This window comes from Aegilops tauschii, chromosome 7, assembly GCF_002575655.3.
Source record: "Aegilops tauschii subsp. strangulata cultivar AL8/78 chromosome 7, Aet v6.0, whole genome shotgun sequence".
Taxonomy (NCBI): domain Eukaryota; kingdom Viridiplantae; phylum Streptophyta; class Magnoliopsida; order Poales; family Poaceae; genus Aegilops; species Aegilops tauschii.
Window position 1 is genome coordinate 93,508,728 of NC_053041.3, and position 13,576 is coordinate 93,522,303.

Below are 13,576 nucleotides of genomic sequence, written 5' to 3' on the forward strand. Positions count from 1 at the left end.
GGACCCTCTCCTCACTAAGCTTTTCATTTCCCTTTAGCAAATCAGCAACCTGAAGCTTCAGCTCTAGCTTCTCATGGGTGAGCTTCTCCTCAATTTTTTTAGCTCTGCATTTTCAAACTCCAATTTAATCCTAGCTTCACTCACCAGTTCCTTCTCTTTCATGTATTTGAACTTCAAGTTCTGGATGATAGTTGCTTGAGCTCTTGTCAGGTTCACTAGGAGTTCATACTTCTCCTAAAGCTTCTGGTGATTTGCATCTTTCTTTGCCATCTGTCCCTTCATATCAGCCACCAGTTCACTTCTGCATTGCTGCTGATATGTTAGGGTAGACTACAGATAACTGAAATCCAGCACCCTATCCTCCTAAAAATTCATAAGTTCATGCACATCTTGAACTAACTTGTCATAGGTGGCATCCAATTTGTTTTTCTCTTTTGTAAGATGGTGAATCTTTAGAGCACTTTCAAGATTGTCATTCCTCCTGGCAGTCTTGGCATCTTCATACATTGTCCAAAGCTTCAACTATGCATTATGCATTGTTGTGGGCCACTAGTGATCAACCCATTCAACAAACCCACAATTTTGACCTTCCTGGAAAAATAACAAAGGCAAAATTTAGTTAGGGTGCAGTACTTTACCAATTTCAACAGTGAGTTTAATGCCACAGGTAGTACAGTTCATCTAAATATATAACATCAGTAGCACATTTAGTAATAACACATGCAACAGTTAATTCACGGCCTAGCTAAATACACTACATTAGCATGAGTACTAAGCAACAATTAGTACATGGGAGTAACACATTAGCTAATGGGAGTAGCTAATGTGAGTACTAAGCAACACTGCATTTGCCCACCAATATAAGTTAACATATATTTCTACACTCCATTCAACTTGTTAGTGGTACTCCCATATAAGCAACAGTTAATATCAACATATATTTCTACACTACAAATACAAGAGCATGTGCACACAACACGAGCATATATTTAGCAGAATAACACTCCATTCAACTTAACATTGAGCATTACTACAATGGAATCCTACAATGGGCACTACCATTCAACTACTTGGGCATATATCACTAACAATTTGACCATAGACATCACTGAATCACACTTAGCAAATAAACCTCTGCCACTGTCTAGGACACTATCCTCTACATAATCAAATATGCAAGAAACATACCGGCTCTGCACATGCTAAGAACCTTCTTCCAGTGTCTGTTCCTTCAAATGCAACCAGCCTCTCTGATGCCTTGCCATGCTTCTCACAGAACACCATCAGATCTAGCTCAAGGCCCTTGTACTCCGGGTCCTCAAGTGACTAAGGGACCTGCAGAAGCAAATCAAAGTTAACATCATGTGCAGACAAGGAGGAAACCAAATCAAAGCATATCCCCAAATCAAAATCCAGCTAAACACAAAAATCCCCAAAATCTCAAAACCTAACCCTAACCCTAGCTCAAATGAACTCACCTGGTTAAGCCCATCGGTGCTGGAGGAGGACTGCATGTATGGGAGGCTCGAGTTGTCATCACTGCTTTCGTCCTCGAAAACCATGGCTACGGCGGTGTGATGTTGCGCCCGGCGGACGGGGGACGCAGGCGGCGGCGAGGGAGCAGAGAGTGACGGGGAAGAGGAAGAATGGAGCGAGGGTGGCTCGGGCCGACCAGCAGTGCCTAAAACCGATTCGAACCGGACTCGTCCAGGTCAGCGCGCGGGCCGCGTCGTTTGTACAGCGTGGCGCCTGACATGCGGGTCCCAGTCGTCAGTTTCAGCGTCAATACGTAGAAATACAGTGTTTAGCCATTTTTGCAACGGCTAGCCCTAAACTAGGTCCTGACACATAAAAATTACCAATCTTAATATCAATCCACCACCGCCGCCCCAAATGTGTACTATCGTGTAACTATCTCTCGATGCGACGCTCAGACACGTTAAGCAAGGAACAAGATCCTCTAACATTCCAAGGAAAGTCAGAGAGAGCTACAGCTCCCTGACATTGCTTCACTACGCACGCATAAACAGTGATTCGAACACGCTTTTATGCACAGTAATTCGCTACAGTAATCATCTGCAGAGTTCTGTCTGCAGTGCCGGCTTTACTCCCTGACTTCCCTCCACTATTTTACACAATGGCCCACTGTAGCTCTCTGCCTTTACTCCTGCAAGTCAGAGGAGCCGGCTCCAGCAAGCAGAGAGGCCGCAAGAAAACGGAAGCAGCAGTACCAGCGCGACCACGAATGGCGTCGATCTCGAGCTTGGATTTGGGAAAGATCGTGCCGACGGCCGGCTACCTCCTCCACCGCTGCGCCGCCGTCCCCAGCGCCCCTGTTCTCCGGGGGAGGAGCGCGAGCGGGCGGTGCGGCCTCGCCGTCTCGGTCTCGTCCTCCAATGGTAGGTCTGCCTTTACCTGTCCCCCCTTGTTCTCTGTAGAATTGTTTGAGATCTTGGAGTTCAGTTCAACCATAGTAAGATGAGGTTCGAACCTGCGAGGAGCCGAAATCTTAGTATTACCGCTCTTACCGATTTCATGGTCCATTCTGAAGCCATAGCGGTTCAGTTGAATCCGGTGAGATTTAATTCCAACTTCTTCGCTAATTATCCTGAGCTGGCAAAATTAGAGATCCATTTGGAGGGGAGTCGCATGTAAATGGTGTCCAATTGGGCGTTGTTGAGATCAACCATGGTGTTGAATATACATGACAGGATAGTTTCCTTGTGCAATATTCAGTTACAAACTTGTAATTTTGGGTGTCTATTTCTGATGTTTAAGTTCAGACTGCGCGCTTGAACAGACACTGAAGTAACAATGACTCATATTTAACGGTATAGGTGCAGCTGGGCTCTCCCCACTGAGTGACTCGGAGAAGAAATGCCCTGTGGTGATGGAGATCCCACTGGAAGATAGCTGGAGCCGCTAATGTGAACGCGTGCTAATGATCCTGACAAGGTGCAGGAGCTCATGGACAGCATCCGTGTCATCGGCCTCCAAGTACCTGTGGGCATCCTTTCCTTTTAACATTAATTTTTCCAAAATTATTTTCTTTTAGCTCATAAGATAAATTATGTCAGAACTGGAATTTTCTTATGTGGAATTGAGTACATAGAAATAAAGTTGTAGAGTAGCTAATACATGGCCGACCACTGCTACTGAATTTAGTGATCTCCACACAGTTGTCTGTGGACGTTTGTGCTATGGTTGATTGAGATTCACTTGATTGAGTATGCGTGTCAATATTCAAGTTGGGTTGTTTACATGCATGTTCTGCATACATTGTCACAAAGTACAGATGCATTTTTTGTCCACGAGATCTGGCACTATTATGTCTAGAATGAGTTTTCCCAAGCTCGTTTGGACATGTGAAGTCTATTCACCTGCGCTCCTCTGAATCAATCTTGGTTCAAAGGAAGTGTGCCCTTTATGCCAGGATCAGCGCCTTTATTATTTCAACAGAGGCTCTATTATGTCTAAGATTAGATCTAATCTAGGTCTAAGCTAGGGCTTTATTTCTGTTATCTTGGCCGTCGAAGTAGAAGGTGCCCCCTTCTGGTTCCGGCACACGGGTATTTATACCCGGTCTTGAGTCGGTTGGACGCATTCCTTTCCTGGTCTCCTGGTTGCGAACGCCTTGAGCCTCCCAATCTAGATCTCTGGATGGTTGATGTCTCGGCCTCTTTCCCGTGTGACTGGTGAACTCCCTTTCGCATGAGGCCTTGATTATAGATGTTCTCTTTAGCATACAATTTTTCCATTTTTAGAGGTAACATTAAGGGTTTGGGCAACTCTGAAGAGGGGCTGGCATGATGCGGTATGGGGAATTTCAACTTCCCGCCGACATAGACCAGGGCCGGTGAGTTGAGAACTTGAGATTCCACCCATTAACGACAAACATCACAATGATGAGACCAAAGCAATGCATTAATCAAGATCGAGTAGCTCCCATCACTCAACCTCTCTAGAAGGCACTTTTTAAAAGAAGTAACTGAAATTAGTAGATAACGGTAGATAACAATAAGTCTATAGTTCAGTAAGAAAAGAAAAAACTAAACCTGTAAATCTGTATCTATTAATTCATATCGGAAAACTTGCTAAAGCACTATACATGACAGAAGCAACATTCACGCATAAAAACAGTGCAAAGACAACAAAAAAAGGACCTAATTGGGGAAAACGACAAGGACATAACAAATGATTGAGTGTGTCTTTCTTCCTTGGCCTGAAGCACCCATTTTTGTGGAAATGCTGATTGATGAACGAATCGCTTCAATAGCACCTCCACCTCATTATCTTGGACTAGCGGCATCTCCCACTTCGCCATCTCAGCCTCCTACTCATTCTTCTCAACTGTCCGTACTTCCAATATGTCCTTCCATGTCTCCATCTATTAGTATACTGATTACAAACTCCCCATAAATCCTCCTGTTAATGGGAAAAAATACGAGAGATATGAGCCAAGGGTCCAATCTATAATGGCGCAAATGAACTTCAGGGGGACTGGATCAACTCCTGTGGCCAAAAGAAGGAAAAAAAACACTATCCAATGTTTCTTTATGAAATGACCCATTCCGATAAATGATCACCTACTAATTTCTTCTTTTGGCCATCTCTGCCATTTCATATATAATTTTCCAAGCCTACGTCCCAACCTAGGTCTCTAGAGCAAGAAGAACGTAACATGGAAATACCTCAATAAATGCCAATCGTGCCCCTGATCTCTTCATCCTCCATTCTCAGAGACACAAATTTAATATTATGGAGAGTGTTGGGATTTAAAATGATGGTGAGGGTAAGGTTTTTATAACTGATTGGTTTCTCTGTTTTACTCCCTAGTGACAAACTGTGAACTATAGTGACAGTGAAATATGAAATCCTTAATTTTAAATTATATCAACTCCATCATCATATTTATATATAGGCATTACATTGCCGCAATGTAGCAACACCACACAATATTAATTACTAGGGGCTCTTGGACGAAAAACGGGAAGAGCCATCATGCATGCTTTAGATAAACTAGTGTTAGTAAGTAGGATCTAACTATCGTGTAGAAGGTCTGATTTTCAAGTAATTCAGCAACTGAATCTTATTTGATTTAATCAACCAATATTTAACTTTTTGCTAAGATTCCTGTGCTTTTTCATCGGGTGATTGCAATCTCCTAATGTAGGCAAATTATGATACAACAGTCAGGGCCACATATTGAGACATCATGTATGCTTTCGTATGGCAATACAACAACAATATATAGTCTTACAAAATAAGGGAGATGGCAAACACTTCTTTTTAGCATTAGAAACACTATTAAGATGCTGAGACTATCGAAGGTGAAATACTTTTTATATATGGAAACATAACTATTTATTCACTTATTAAACACACATGCCGGCCATAATGTCTTGTTGCCATCTTTAGGAGGACAGTCCGTTTATTCATGGACACATGCGTGGCTAGCATTCCAAACATGGCCCAAGCCTACGATCTACTACATCTTGTTCATACGTTGCCAAGATAAAAATAAGCTGACCCTTGTTGGCCATCAGGCACATAGTTTCCTACCCGGTCCATTACAGCTGCAACAGAACCCATCATCTGCTGCTCACTCCACATTGGCTGCTGACCCACTTGTTGATTATATATGGAAGGGGAGCACTGAGTTAGGTTGTTCATGACTGCGAACGAGCTCGTCGGACCCTGCAACCTAAAGCTTGGGTCATTATTGAGGCCGGTGAAAGAAAGGGTTTGCCGAGGGGCAGAACTATTATTTGCTGCCAATAGCTCATTGTCATGGAGCCTGACATCATTGATGCTGTAACGCTTTGTCCCTGACGATCCCTTTTTCTGTATTCTCTTGAAAAACTTTTGTGCATGGCTTGAAACTTGGACGGGGGTCTTAGTGGTGACGAAGTGCTTGGATATGTTTTTCCAGTCGCCACGGCCATAGACTTCCAGCCCATAAAGAAATGACCTGTGGACACAATGTTCAAAAGAATTGTTAGGTTAAATTCTTTACTGAACGATAAATTGTGCAGTTGTTTTATTGAAGCAACTAATATAGATTGAAGCAAAGTTCCAGTTTGACAGGTTCGAACCACTACAACAACACATGCTTACTTTTGTTTATGTACGGGTACTGGATAGAATATATGTATATCAGAAATCCATAAGTGGACGAACATTTTCTAACATATTGACAACCGAAACATATTACGAATTCAAATTTACCATACCTCTATTTTTCTATAGTGAAATGACAATCATTACAGGTTATTGATCTGTTTGATTGTGACAAGACGTACCATATTGGAATTTAATGGCCTAATTTACTGCCTTTCTATTTTTTAATCAAGGTCCAATCACATAAATTTTTTAAGCCAGCAAGAAAGTTCATCAATATCTAATTTGCAGGGATTAGTATTTATCAAAAATGTAAATTGTAAACATCCAGATATACATTTAGTAAAGTGCAATATCAATTTAACACACCTGCCTCATAGAATTAATTCGCAGAGCTTAATTATCATGTGTCGATTTTAGATAAAGAACAACTAAAACTACATGACAAGGGAGAATATAGGTATCGACTAACTTGTGTTCCTCTTTGGTCCAATACTTCCGTTGATGTGCGGCAACAACTGGTCGATCAGTGGAAGTATTGTTCTCCAAGACCACCATCTTGTTCTTGTCTACCATCATCAGAGCCTCATCCGTCTTCCTGATTCTTGTATCCTCCAGTTGCGTTGTATCCTCCAGTGCGCAACAAAATGAAAATCCATTATCAATCATGGTCGTATCCTCATCCTCTTGTACCTCAAAGTTTTCATTAACAAGGCCGCCCATGCTGTAAATGGAAATTGACAGTGTCCAGTGTACATTTAGTAAAGTACAATATCATCACAAACATAAGCTACTGATCTCACATAATAAATATGCACAACATTCTTAATTAATATATGTTCACTGAAAACAAACAACAATTAAAACTACATGACAAAGGAGAGTATACAACCATGGACGAACCTGTGTTCCTCGTCGGTCCAAAAACCCCATTGATGTGGGGCAACAACTGGTTGATCTATGGAAATATTGTTCTCCAACACCTCCATCTTGTTGTTGTCTGCCATCAGCGGTGCCTCACCCGTCACCGTGATCCCCGTATCCTCCATTGCACAACCAAAGGACAATCCATTATTGTCCATGATTGTTGCCTCCTCTCGTACACCGAAGTTTTCATTCGCATGGTCACCCATGGTGTAGATACCGTGTGTGCTGCTAGCACCATTCTCCTCCTTTGGTAGCTCATAGTTACCGTTGGCAGGGTCACAAAAGGTGAAAATGTTTTGTGGGCTACCACTAGTAACATGGGTCCCCTCTCTCCGTTGGATCATATGCATTTCCACGGCGAGATCAATATAAAGATCTGTTACCTGTTTCATGGTCTTTGAAGGGAACAATGCATGGAGAGAATTCACGATGTAGTTGTGCTTCTTGTTCTTGTCATCGTTATCATCGTACATGATTTTGTTGGCATTGAGCCTAGCAATGAGTGAGCATGCCTCCTCTACCTCGGATGAGGTCCACCCCTGGTTGACTATTGGATCCATGAGAAAGTGGGTAGTTGAACGCTATAGAATGATGAGGAGTATGAACTATGAAGATGGGTTATAGCTTGGGGATGGAGACTGGGGAGTAAGATAGTGTATTTATAGCCCTCTTGTGTGCAGTCCTACTTTCGCTAATTTAATTTGGCACATTGATAGTTTGTCGGTCCATACTAAAGTAGATTGAACTATAGTTAAGATAATTAATTCTTATGACCCTCTCAGGAACATGCCAAACTATTTTAAGTTGACCTTGACATTGTGGCTTTCTTTCAAAAAATCTTTTCTTATTTTGCCAATGCAAATAATTGCCACGGGCCTCCAAATATACGCAAGAAGATTGCTAGAAACAACACACGCATGCCTATTGAGTATTGATCAATTTCGGTGTAGATAGATAGAACATGTATCTTGTGCGCATGCATGACATGTGTTCTCATCTTAGAGTGCAAGACTCAAACCATGGTTTCTGCCGCTCTCAAATATGCAAAGCACACAGGATCTCCATTCGGATTTGGCTGCTAGTGACACATGCATCAATGGAGTTTTATTGCATACATATTTGCAAATAATTGATTAATATCTCCCCATGATAACTTGGCTACATATATATGATCCACACACATTACCAGCGAAGGTAAGCATATCCTTTCTTTTAATTTTGGTGACCATTCTTCCCACATCCAACGCACGGAATTCCATCTATAGGCAGATTTCTTGGCTTAGGTCATTTAATGGCACTTCATGGTAAAAAGATTCAATACATGGGCCAATCAATTGTGTACATATCTACATATCTTTTTTATATGTATATATAGAGATACAAATTAATAACCCATGAAGTCAATAAATTTGACACACTTATCTTCCATATCTATCTATCTCTCATGTTCAAATAATTTCGAGATTTCTACGTGATATACACAAACATAGAGGTTGCAAAATGAACATAGGTTTTTAAGTGCATGATGCATCGTCTAGCTATCATATGGGACTGCGTGCATACTCATGCACTCATATGCTAATGTTTCAGCCATGTTCATAAATGGCGTTTGCTTCGTAGTTTTAAACTCAGTCTTAATACCGCGGACAAGTTATTAAACTAGATTATAGGAAAGGAATCAATGATAACGGGCTTCACAACTGTATTTTTTTCTAGTGAAGGAAAAAAAGATTAGAACGTAGGAGTATTAACTTTCAGCCAATTGTTACGCCAGATTACTAACTAATAAAATCATAGGAGGTTAAATTCTAACGGTAGCATTGTGAAGCATACCAACACCAAGTCTACATCACAGGAGCCAGGTAGTCCTGATAACTACAGTCGGAAAGTCGCTTGACGTTGCTAGAGATACTAGTGACAACAATCTAAAGCACATACCTTCAACACGGAGAACAAGGTGAGGGCCAGGCGAGGAGACCCAACCTACCACATCCATGATATAAGCTCCATACCATGACTTATCGACAAGAGTACCAGCGCTACCGTGGATTGATGTGGAAGCATTGTAGTTGACGACCCTTCCTGCCCCCTCCACCGTTATGGTAGATAAAAGTGTTTTTTATCTAGTTTCAACTATTTTGCTCAATGATTCTATCTTAAACATACATTTCTAACATGATAAAATGTCTAATTTCCTTATATTGAGCTGAAACGGAGAAATAAATGGATTTCTAGTCAAATGCAGCAATTTGCGGAATTAGTCCGGGCTGCTTTGTAACCGGATGGTGTTTTTGCAATAATCGAGGGTGTTGGTTCACTTTTGGTCTTGCTTTTCAAAAACATACACAAGCAAAACGACTACTGGTTTGACGTCAAGCAATGCATATACTGGGTTTTTCATTTTCCAATTTTATTTTAAGTATATTTTACAATTTTTTTGTTTTATTTTACCATCTTCACTTCCTTTTTATTGTTGATTCCCTTTCTTCTTAGTTTTTTTATCATTTATTGTGTACCCTACATATGGCACTCCCTTTATGTTTTCTTCTGTATTGTATCTTTTCCACTGGCCTATTTGTTCATTATTTTTGTTATGCATTCCTGAGGTAGTCCAGTAACCTTTTATTATTGCTTCTAGTTTCTTGTCGAACAACCACATCAATATTTTTAAGACGGTGTGTGTGAAGTTATTTGATTAGTATTCAACATGGAAATTTAAAATTTGAAATATTTTTAACTCATCAATAATACTTTTTCACAAAGACGAATAATTTAGTTTTGTTGGATAAATGAACCCCTCTGATCATGAAACATTTGTTGTCATATATAACTATTTTTTTTTAGAAACTAGGGGAACAAAATACATTTCCACCTCACACTATCGTCTCACAACTCTCTCCAAAGAAAGGCAGCTAGGATTCTCGCGTAAGTGCCGCCACCAGGTTCACTCACCTCTAGGGGCCTTTCGGTGCCAATGGGGTCGGGGAACCCTGGTTGTGTTTGACTATGTTTGGGTCACTCATGATCTAGCTATGCCTCAGTCTAGTATAGTTATAAACAACTCCGACTTAATACTATGTATGCTCTCAAATGAATTATGAAAATATGGTAATGCTATTGTGAAAATATGTCCCTGCTTTATAAAAAAACATGACACATCTTGTTGATAAAATCAAGAAACATACAACTAAAGATAGCTTTTCCTGATTTTTTAGCACAACTTTTATGTTTTTGCTGAAGATTTCTCACTAGAAAATTCTTACTTATTTTTGGTAAATCGGGTAAAGTACCTAGAATTAGGGTTTCTACTTTGAAAATATGTTTTCGTTTTAACATCACACTCCCACGAGTCCGTCCCATGGACGAGATCTCGCAGGCACACTGAAATGGCCTAACATAGCGACTGGAAGTTATTGGCTTGATTTTGTCGAGGCGAGTAGCTAGAGAGTTACTATACCAAAACCTAGATTCGTAAAGGAAGAACGATGTTTTCTCAGTGTGTAAATTGTTGGTACTGAACTCATTGAGAGTCTCTTGTAGTATTAATATTAGAGAAATAAAATAGCTATGAGCTTAAGACAAACCCCTAAATTAAGAAAATGGGCATATGAATCTTCCCACTCCAAAATTTCTGCGCATACTCTCACCTGAAGAGGTGAGGATTGCACTTTACCGGGTCGGAGAAAACAAGTTATGTTGTACCTCGGGATGGTTTGCAAACATATTTGCCTCCATTCTCCTTGGGCTTCTTAGGCATTGGCGCATTGCTAGATCTAGGTTGTGCTTGTTGCAAATAAGAAATTATAGTTGCTTCATGAACATTTTTGCCTTCATTATGCATAAATCAATTTTTTTGTTCATTTTACAGTGGTGATACGTTTTGTTGTCCCCAAAAGCCACACAAGAATAAAGATTGTTCAAAAATAAAAATTGTTGTAATATAAGTTATAACGATTACAAATAACCATTTTCCTACATATAACAATTGGTCCATAGAAAATAAGAAGAATAAACATATGGTAACACTATTATCCATCTTATATGTGCCATAGGACAAACTCCTGCGCTAAAAGGCTTTGTAAATTTGTCACCAGATTTTTGTTGGTGATATAAAAATGGACAATATAATTGTATATTGTTAAATATCTACATACCTAATCCTAGGTACAAAAAGATGTCAATCATGCATAGTAGTAGTATGTGTGGTCCGGGGTCCTTTGATCTACACAAATTCGAAGTGTCACCATAGCATATCATGCCTCCGGTCCATCTGCACTGATGTCATATCCTCACCGGTCGCCTCCCATGCTGAAGCACGACCCAAATAATATGATAGAGGAAGTGCCAAGAGCGGGCTACACCACATGGCCACTAGGTGGAAGGATGCTGATGAGAGAGATATGGGATGTGTGGATAATGCTTATTGGGAAGCATGCTCGATAGGGGAAGAGGAGGTGGTAGCTCATGAATATTTAAGGGTGCACAATTTTATTTTTATTTGCACGTGAACTTGGATGGGTTTTGACCTATCCCCGAGTTTCTTCATCATTTAAAAGAGAAGCTTAAATACCATGGTGCAGAGCGGGCCGACGAGATGAGATTCCACCCATCAATGCACATTATCAGACCAAAGTAATTGAAAGAGCATGGTCGCCCCATCTTTGGTTTTGGTAATTTATGACAATCCCTATGGACTACTAGTTGCTTTTAGATACTTGGAAGAGTTTTTCCATAGGCAATTCTTGAAGGTCATATGTTGGCTTCAAGGTTGAATGTAGAAGATTATTGATGACCAAGGTGTTATTCAAGGAGTTATCAAAAGAATGGTCATGTGAGAGTTGAGCCTGTTGAAAGCATGTCTTGAAGAAGAAGATTATTTGAATACTCATGTTTACCTTTAAGACATCATCCATGGACAGTGAGAAGAAAAGGTTCAAGGTTGAGTTGTTGTGCAAGTTCAAGAGGAGCATCACGAAGAGATCACATGCTTGAATCTTGTTGTCCATTCTGGTGATACTAGACAAGTGAATATGTGCCTAAGAGAGTATCTCGCATAGTGGTGTATGGGGGAGCAAATTACTAGTCTTCATCTAGCCAACACAATTAATAAAGGTGGTCCAACTTGAGAAGGTCAAGATCGGCATCATCTAGCTCAATTGATTGCGCAGTGCGAAGGTATTACTTTGATAGGTGTTCTATCTTACTGGTCTCATTGTGTTAGTTTGGAGACCGGGTTATAGGATCAATAGGCATACTATCAAGGTGGGATCTCGAGTTAGTAACTTGATCGTATCGTTCATAGAGAACTCAAACTTTGCATCCTTGGCATCATCTTTCTTGGTTCTTGTTTGGCTTTCTATTTGCGAGTCTTAGAACCCGTGGTTATCTTCATGACAAGCTCAAGTTCATCGAAAATGGATATCCTATGCATCTTCAATTACATTTTCGATGTGGTTGTTTTTGCCGGTTCTTCACTCATAGAGGTTTGACACTTCTATATAATTTGTATTTACCTATTCATTAGCTTTCTATCAAGCTTGAGTTTGTCAAAATTAGAGCTCATTTGCAGAAATTATGAAAGTTCTAATTTTACATGTTTTCTGCAGTCTTTACCTGGTCCAGTTATACCGCTCGTGCTAGCGGTTGTACCGCTGAGTGGACACAACTATACACGGCTAGGCGGTCGTACCGCTACTTTCTCGAGCGGTACTACAGGACCAACTACCACCCAAGAAGTGATTCCCTCGGGTTTTGTAGGGGTGCTCGGGCGGTGGCCTAGTGGTTGTTCTAGTTATTTTCATAATAACCGGTAAAACCAGGCAACCAGACGGTTCTACCACTTTGTTCGCCCTGGCCACCCCTGTAGCCGGGCCGCAGCTCCCAATTTGCTTCCTGGAGCGGTTGTACCGCTCCAGTGTTTTCTACACGGTAACAGTTAGATTTCTGGGGGCCTATTTATAAGGGGGTCTTCTTCCCCAATGGTGCTCACGTTTTTGGAGCACGCTTTCTCCTCCATTGTTGAACTCCAAAAGCTTTGCCTTCTCTCTATTCCTCCCATGAATCTTGCATCTTTTTTAGGGAAAAGAGAGCGAGAAGACCTAGATCTACATTTCCACCAATCCATATCTCCTCTAAGTGAGGGGAACCTCGTGGATCTAGATCTTGGAGTTCTTTGTGTTCTCCTCCTTTGTTCTTCCTCTGATATTCCTCCATAGCATTAGTTGTTGTGGTGAGATTTGGGAGAGCAGGACTTGAGGACTCGGTGTTCTTTCATTGCATTTGGTGCATATGTTTGAGTTCTCCACAAGGATTCGTGGAAGTGAAAGTTGAGAAGCTTACTTATACTCTTGGGTGCTTGGTAACCTAGAGCTTGTTCCTATTGGGTGCTTGGGCGCTTGCAGTTGGTATTGTCGCAAAGCTCAATCATTGTGGTGTAAAGCTTCGGGCAAGCTTCGATAGCCTCCAATTAAGTTGTGGAGATTGCCCCGGGCAATTTGCATGGGTTCGGTGACAACCATCAAGGGTCTCC

General features: G+C 40.9%; 2 protein-coding genes across 2 annotated transcripts; one reads left to right on the forward strand and one right to left on the reverse strand.

The window, feature by feature from the left end:
* The first annotated feature begins 2,128 nt into the window (after window positions 1-2,128).
* LOC120969410 (uncharacterized) lies at window positions 2,129-3,260 on the forward strand. The gene is made up of 2 exons (XM_040396599.1): window positions 2,129-2,399; window positions 2,838-3,260. Exons 1-2 carry the CDS (start codon window positions 2,138-2,140, stop codon window positions 2,924-2,926), a joined length of 351 nt encoding a protein of 116 aa, XP_040252533.1. The 5' UTR covers window positions 2,129-2,137; the 3' UTR covers window positions 2,927-3,260.
* A 2,062-nt stretch (window positions 3,261-5,322) lies between these two features.
* LOC109752608 (uncharacterized) lies at window positions 5,323-7,680 on the reverse strand. Its single transcript, XM_020311506.4, has 3 exons — window positions 7,024-7,680; window positions 6,593-6,844; window positions 5,323-5,971 (listed from the first exon to the last, which is right to left on the reverse strand). Exons 1-3 carry the CDS (start codon window positions 7,605-7,607, stop codon window positions 5,500-5,502), a joined length of 1,308 nt encoding a protein of 435 aa, XP_020167095.1. The 5' UTR covers window positions 7,608-7,680; the 3' UTR covers window positions 5,323-5,499.
* Window positions 7,681-13,576: the final 5,896 nt, after the last annotated feature.

Coding starts and splice junctions, on each gene's coding strand:
- LOC120969410 (XM_040396599.1), top strand. CDS start 2,138: ATGGCCCACTGTAGCTCTCTGCCTTTACTCCTGCAAGTCAGAGGAGCC. Junction 2,400..2,837: donor CTCGGTCTCGTCCTCCAATG/GTAGGTCTGCCT, acceptor TTAACGGTATAG/GTGCAGCTGGGCTCTCCCCA.
- LOC109752608 (XM_020311506.4), bottom strand. CDS start 7,607: ATGGATCCAATAGTCAACCAGGGGTGGACCTCATCCGAGGTAGAGGAG. Junction 6,845..7,023: donor TGGACCGACGAGGAACACAG/GTTCGTCCATGG, acceptor TTCCATTTACAG/CATGGGCGGCCTTGTTAATG. Junction 5,972..6,592: donor TGGACCAAAGAGGAACACAA/GTTAGTCGATAC, acceptor TTGTGTCCACAG/GTCATTTCTTTATGGGCTGG.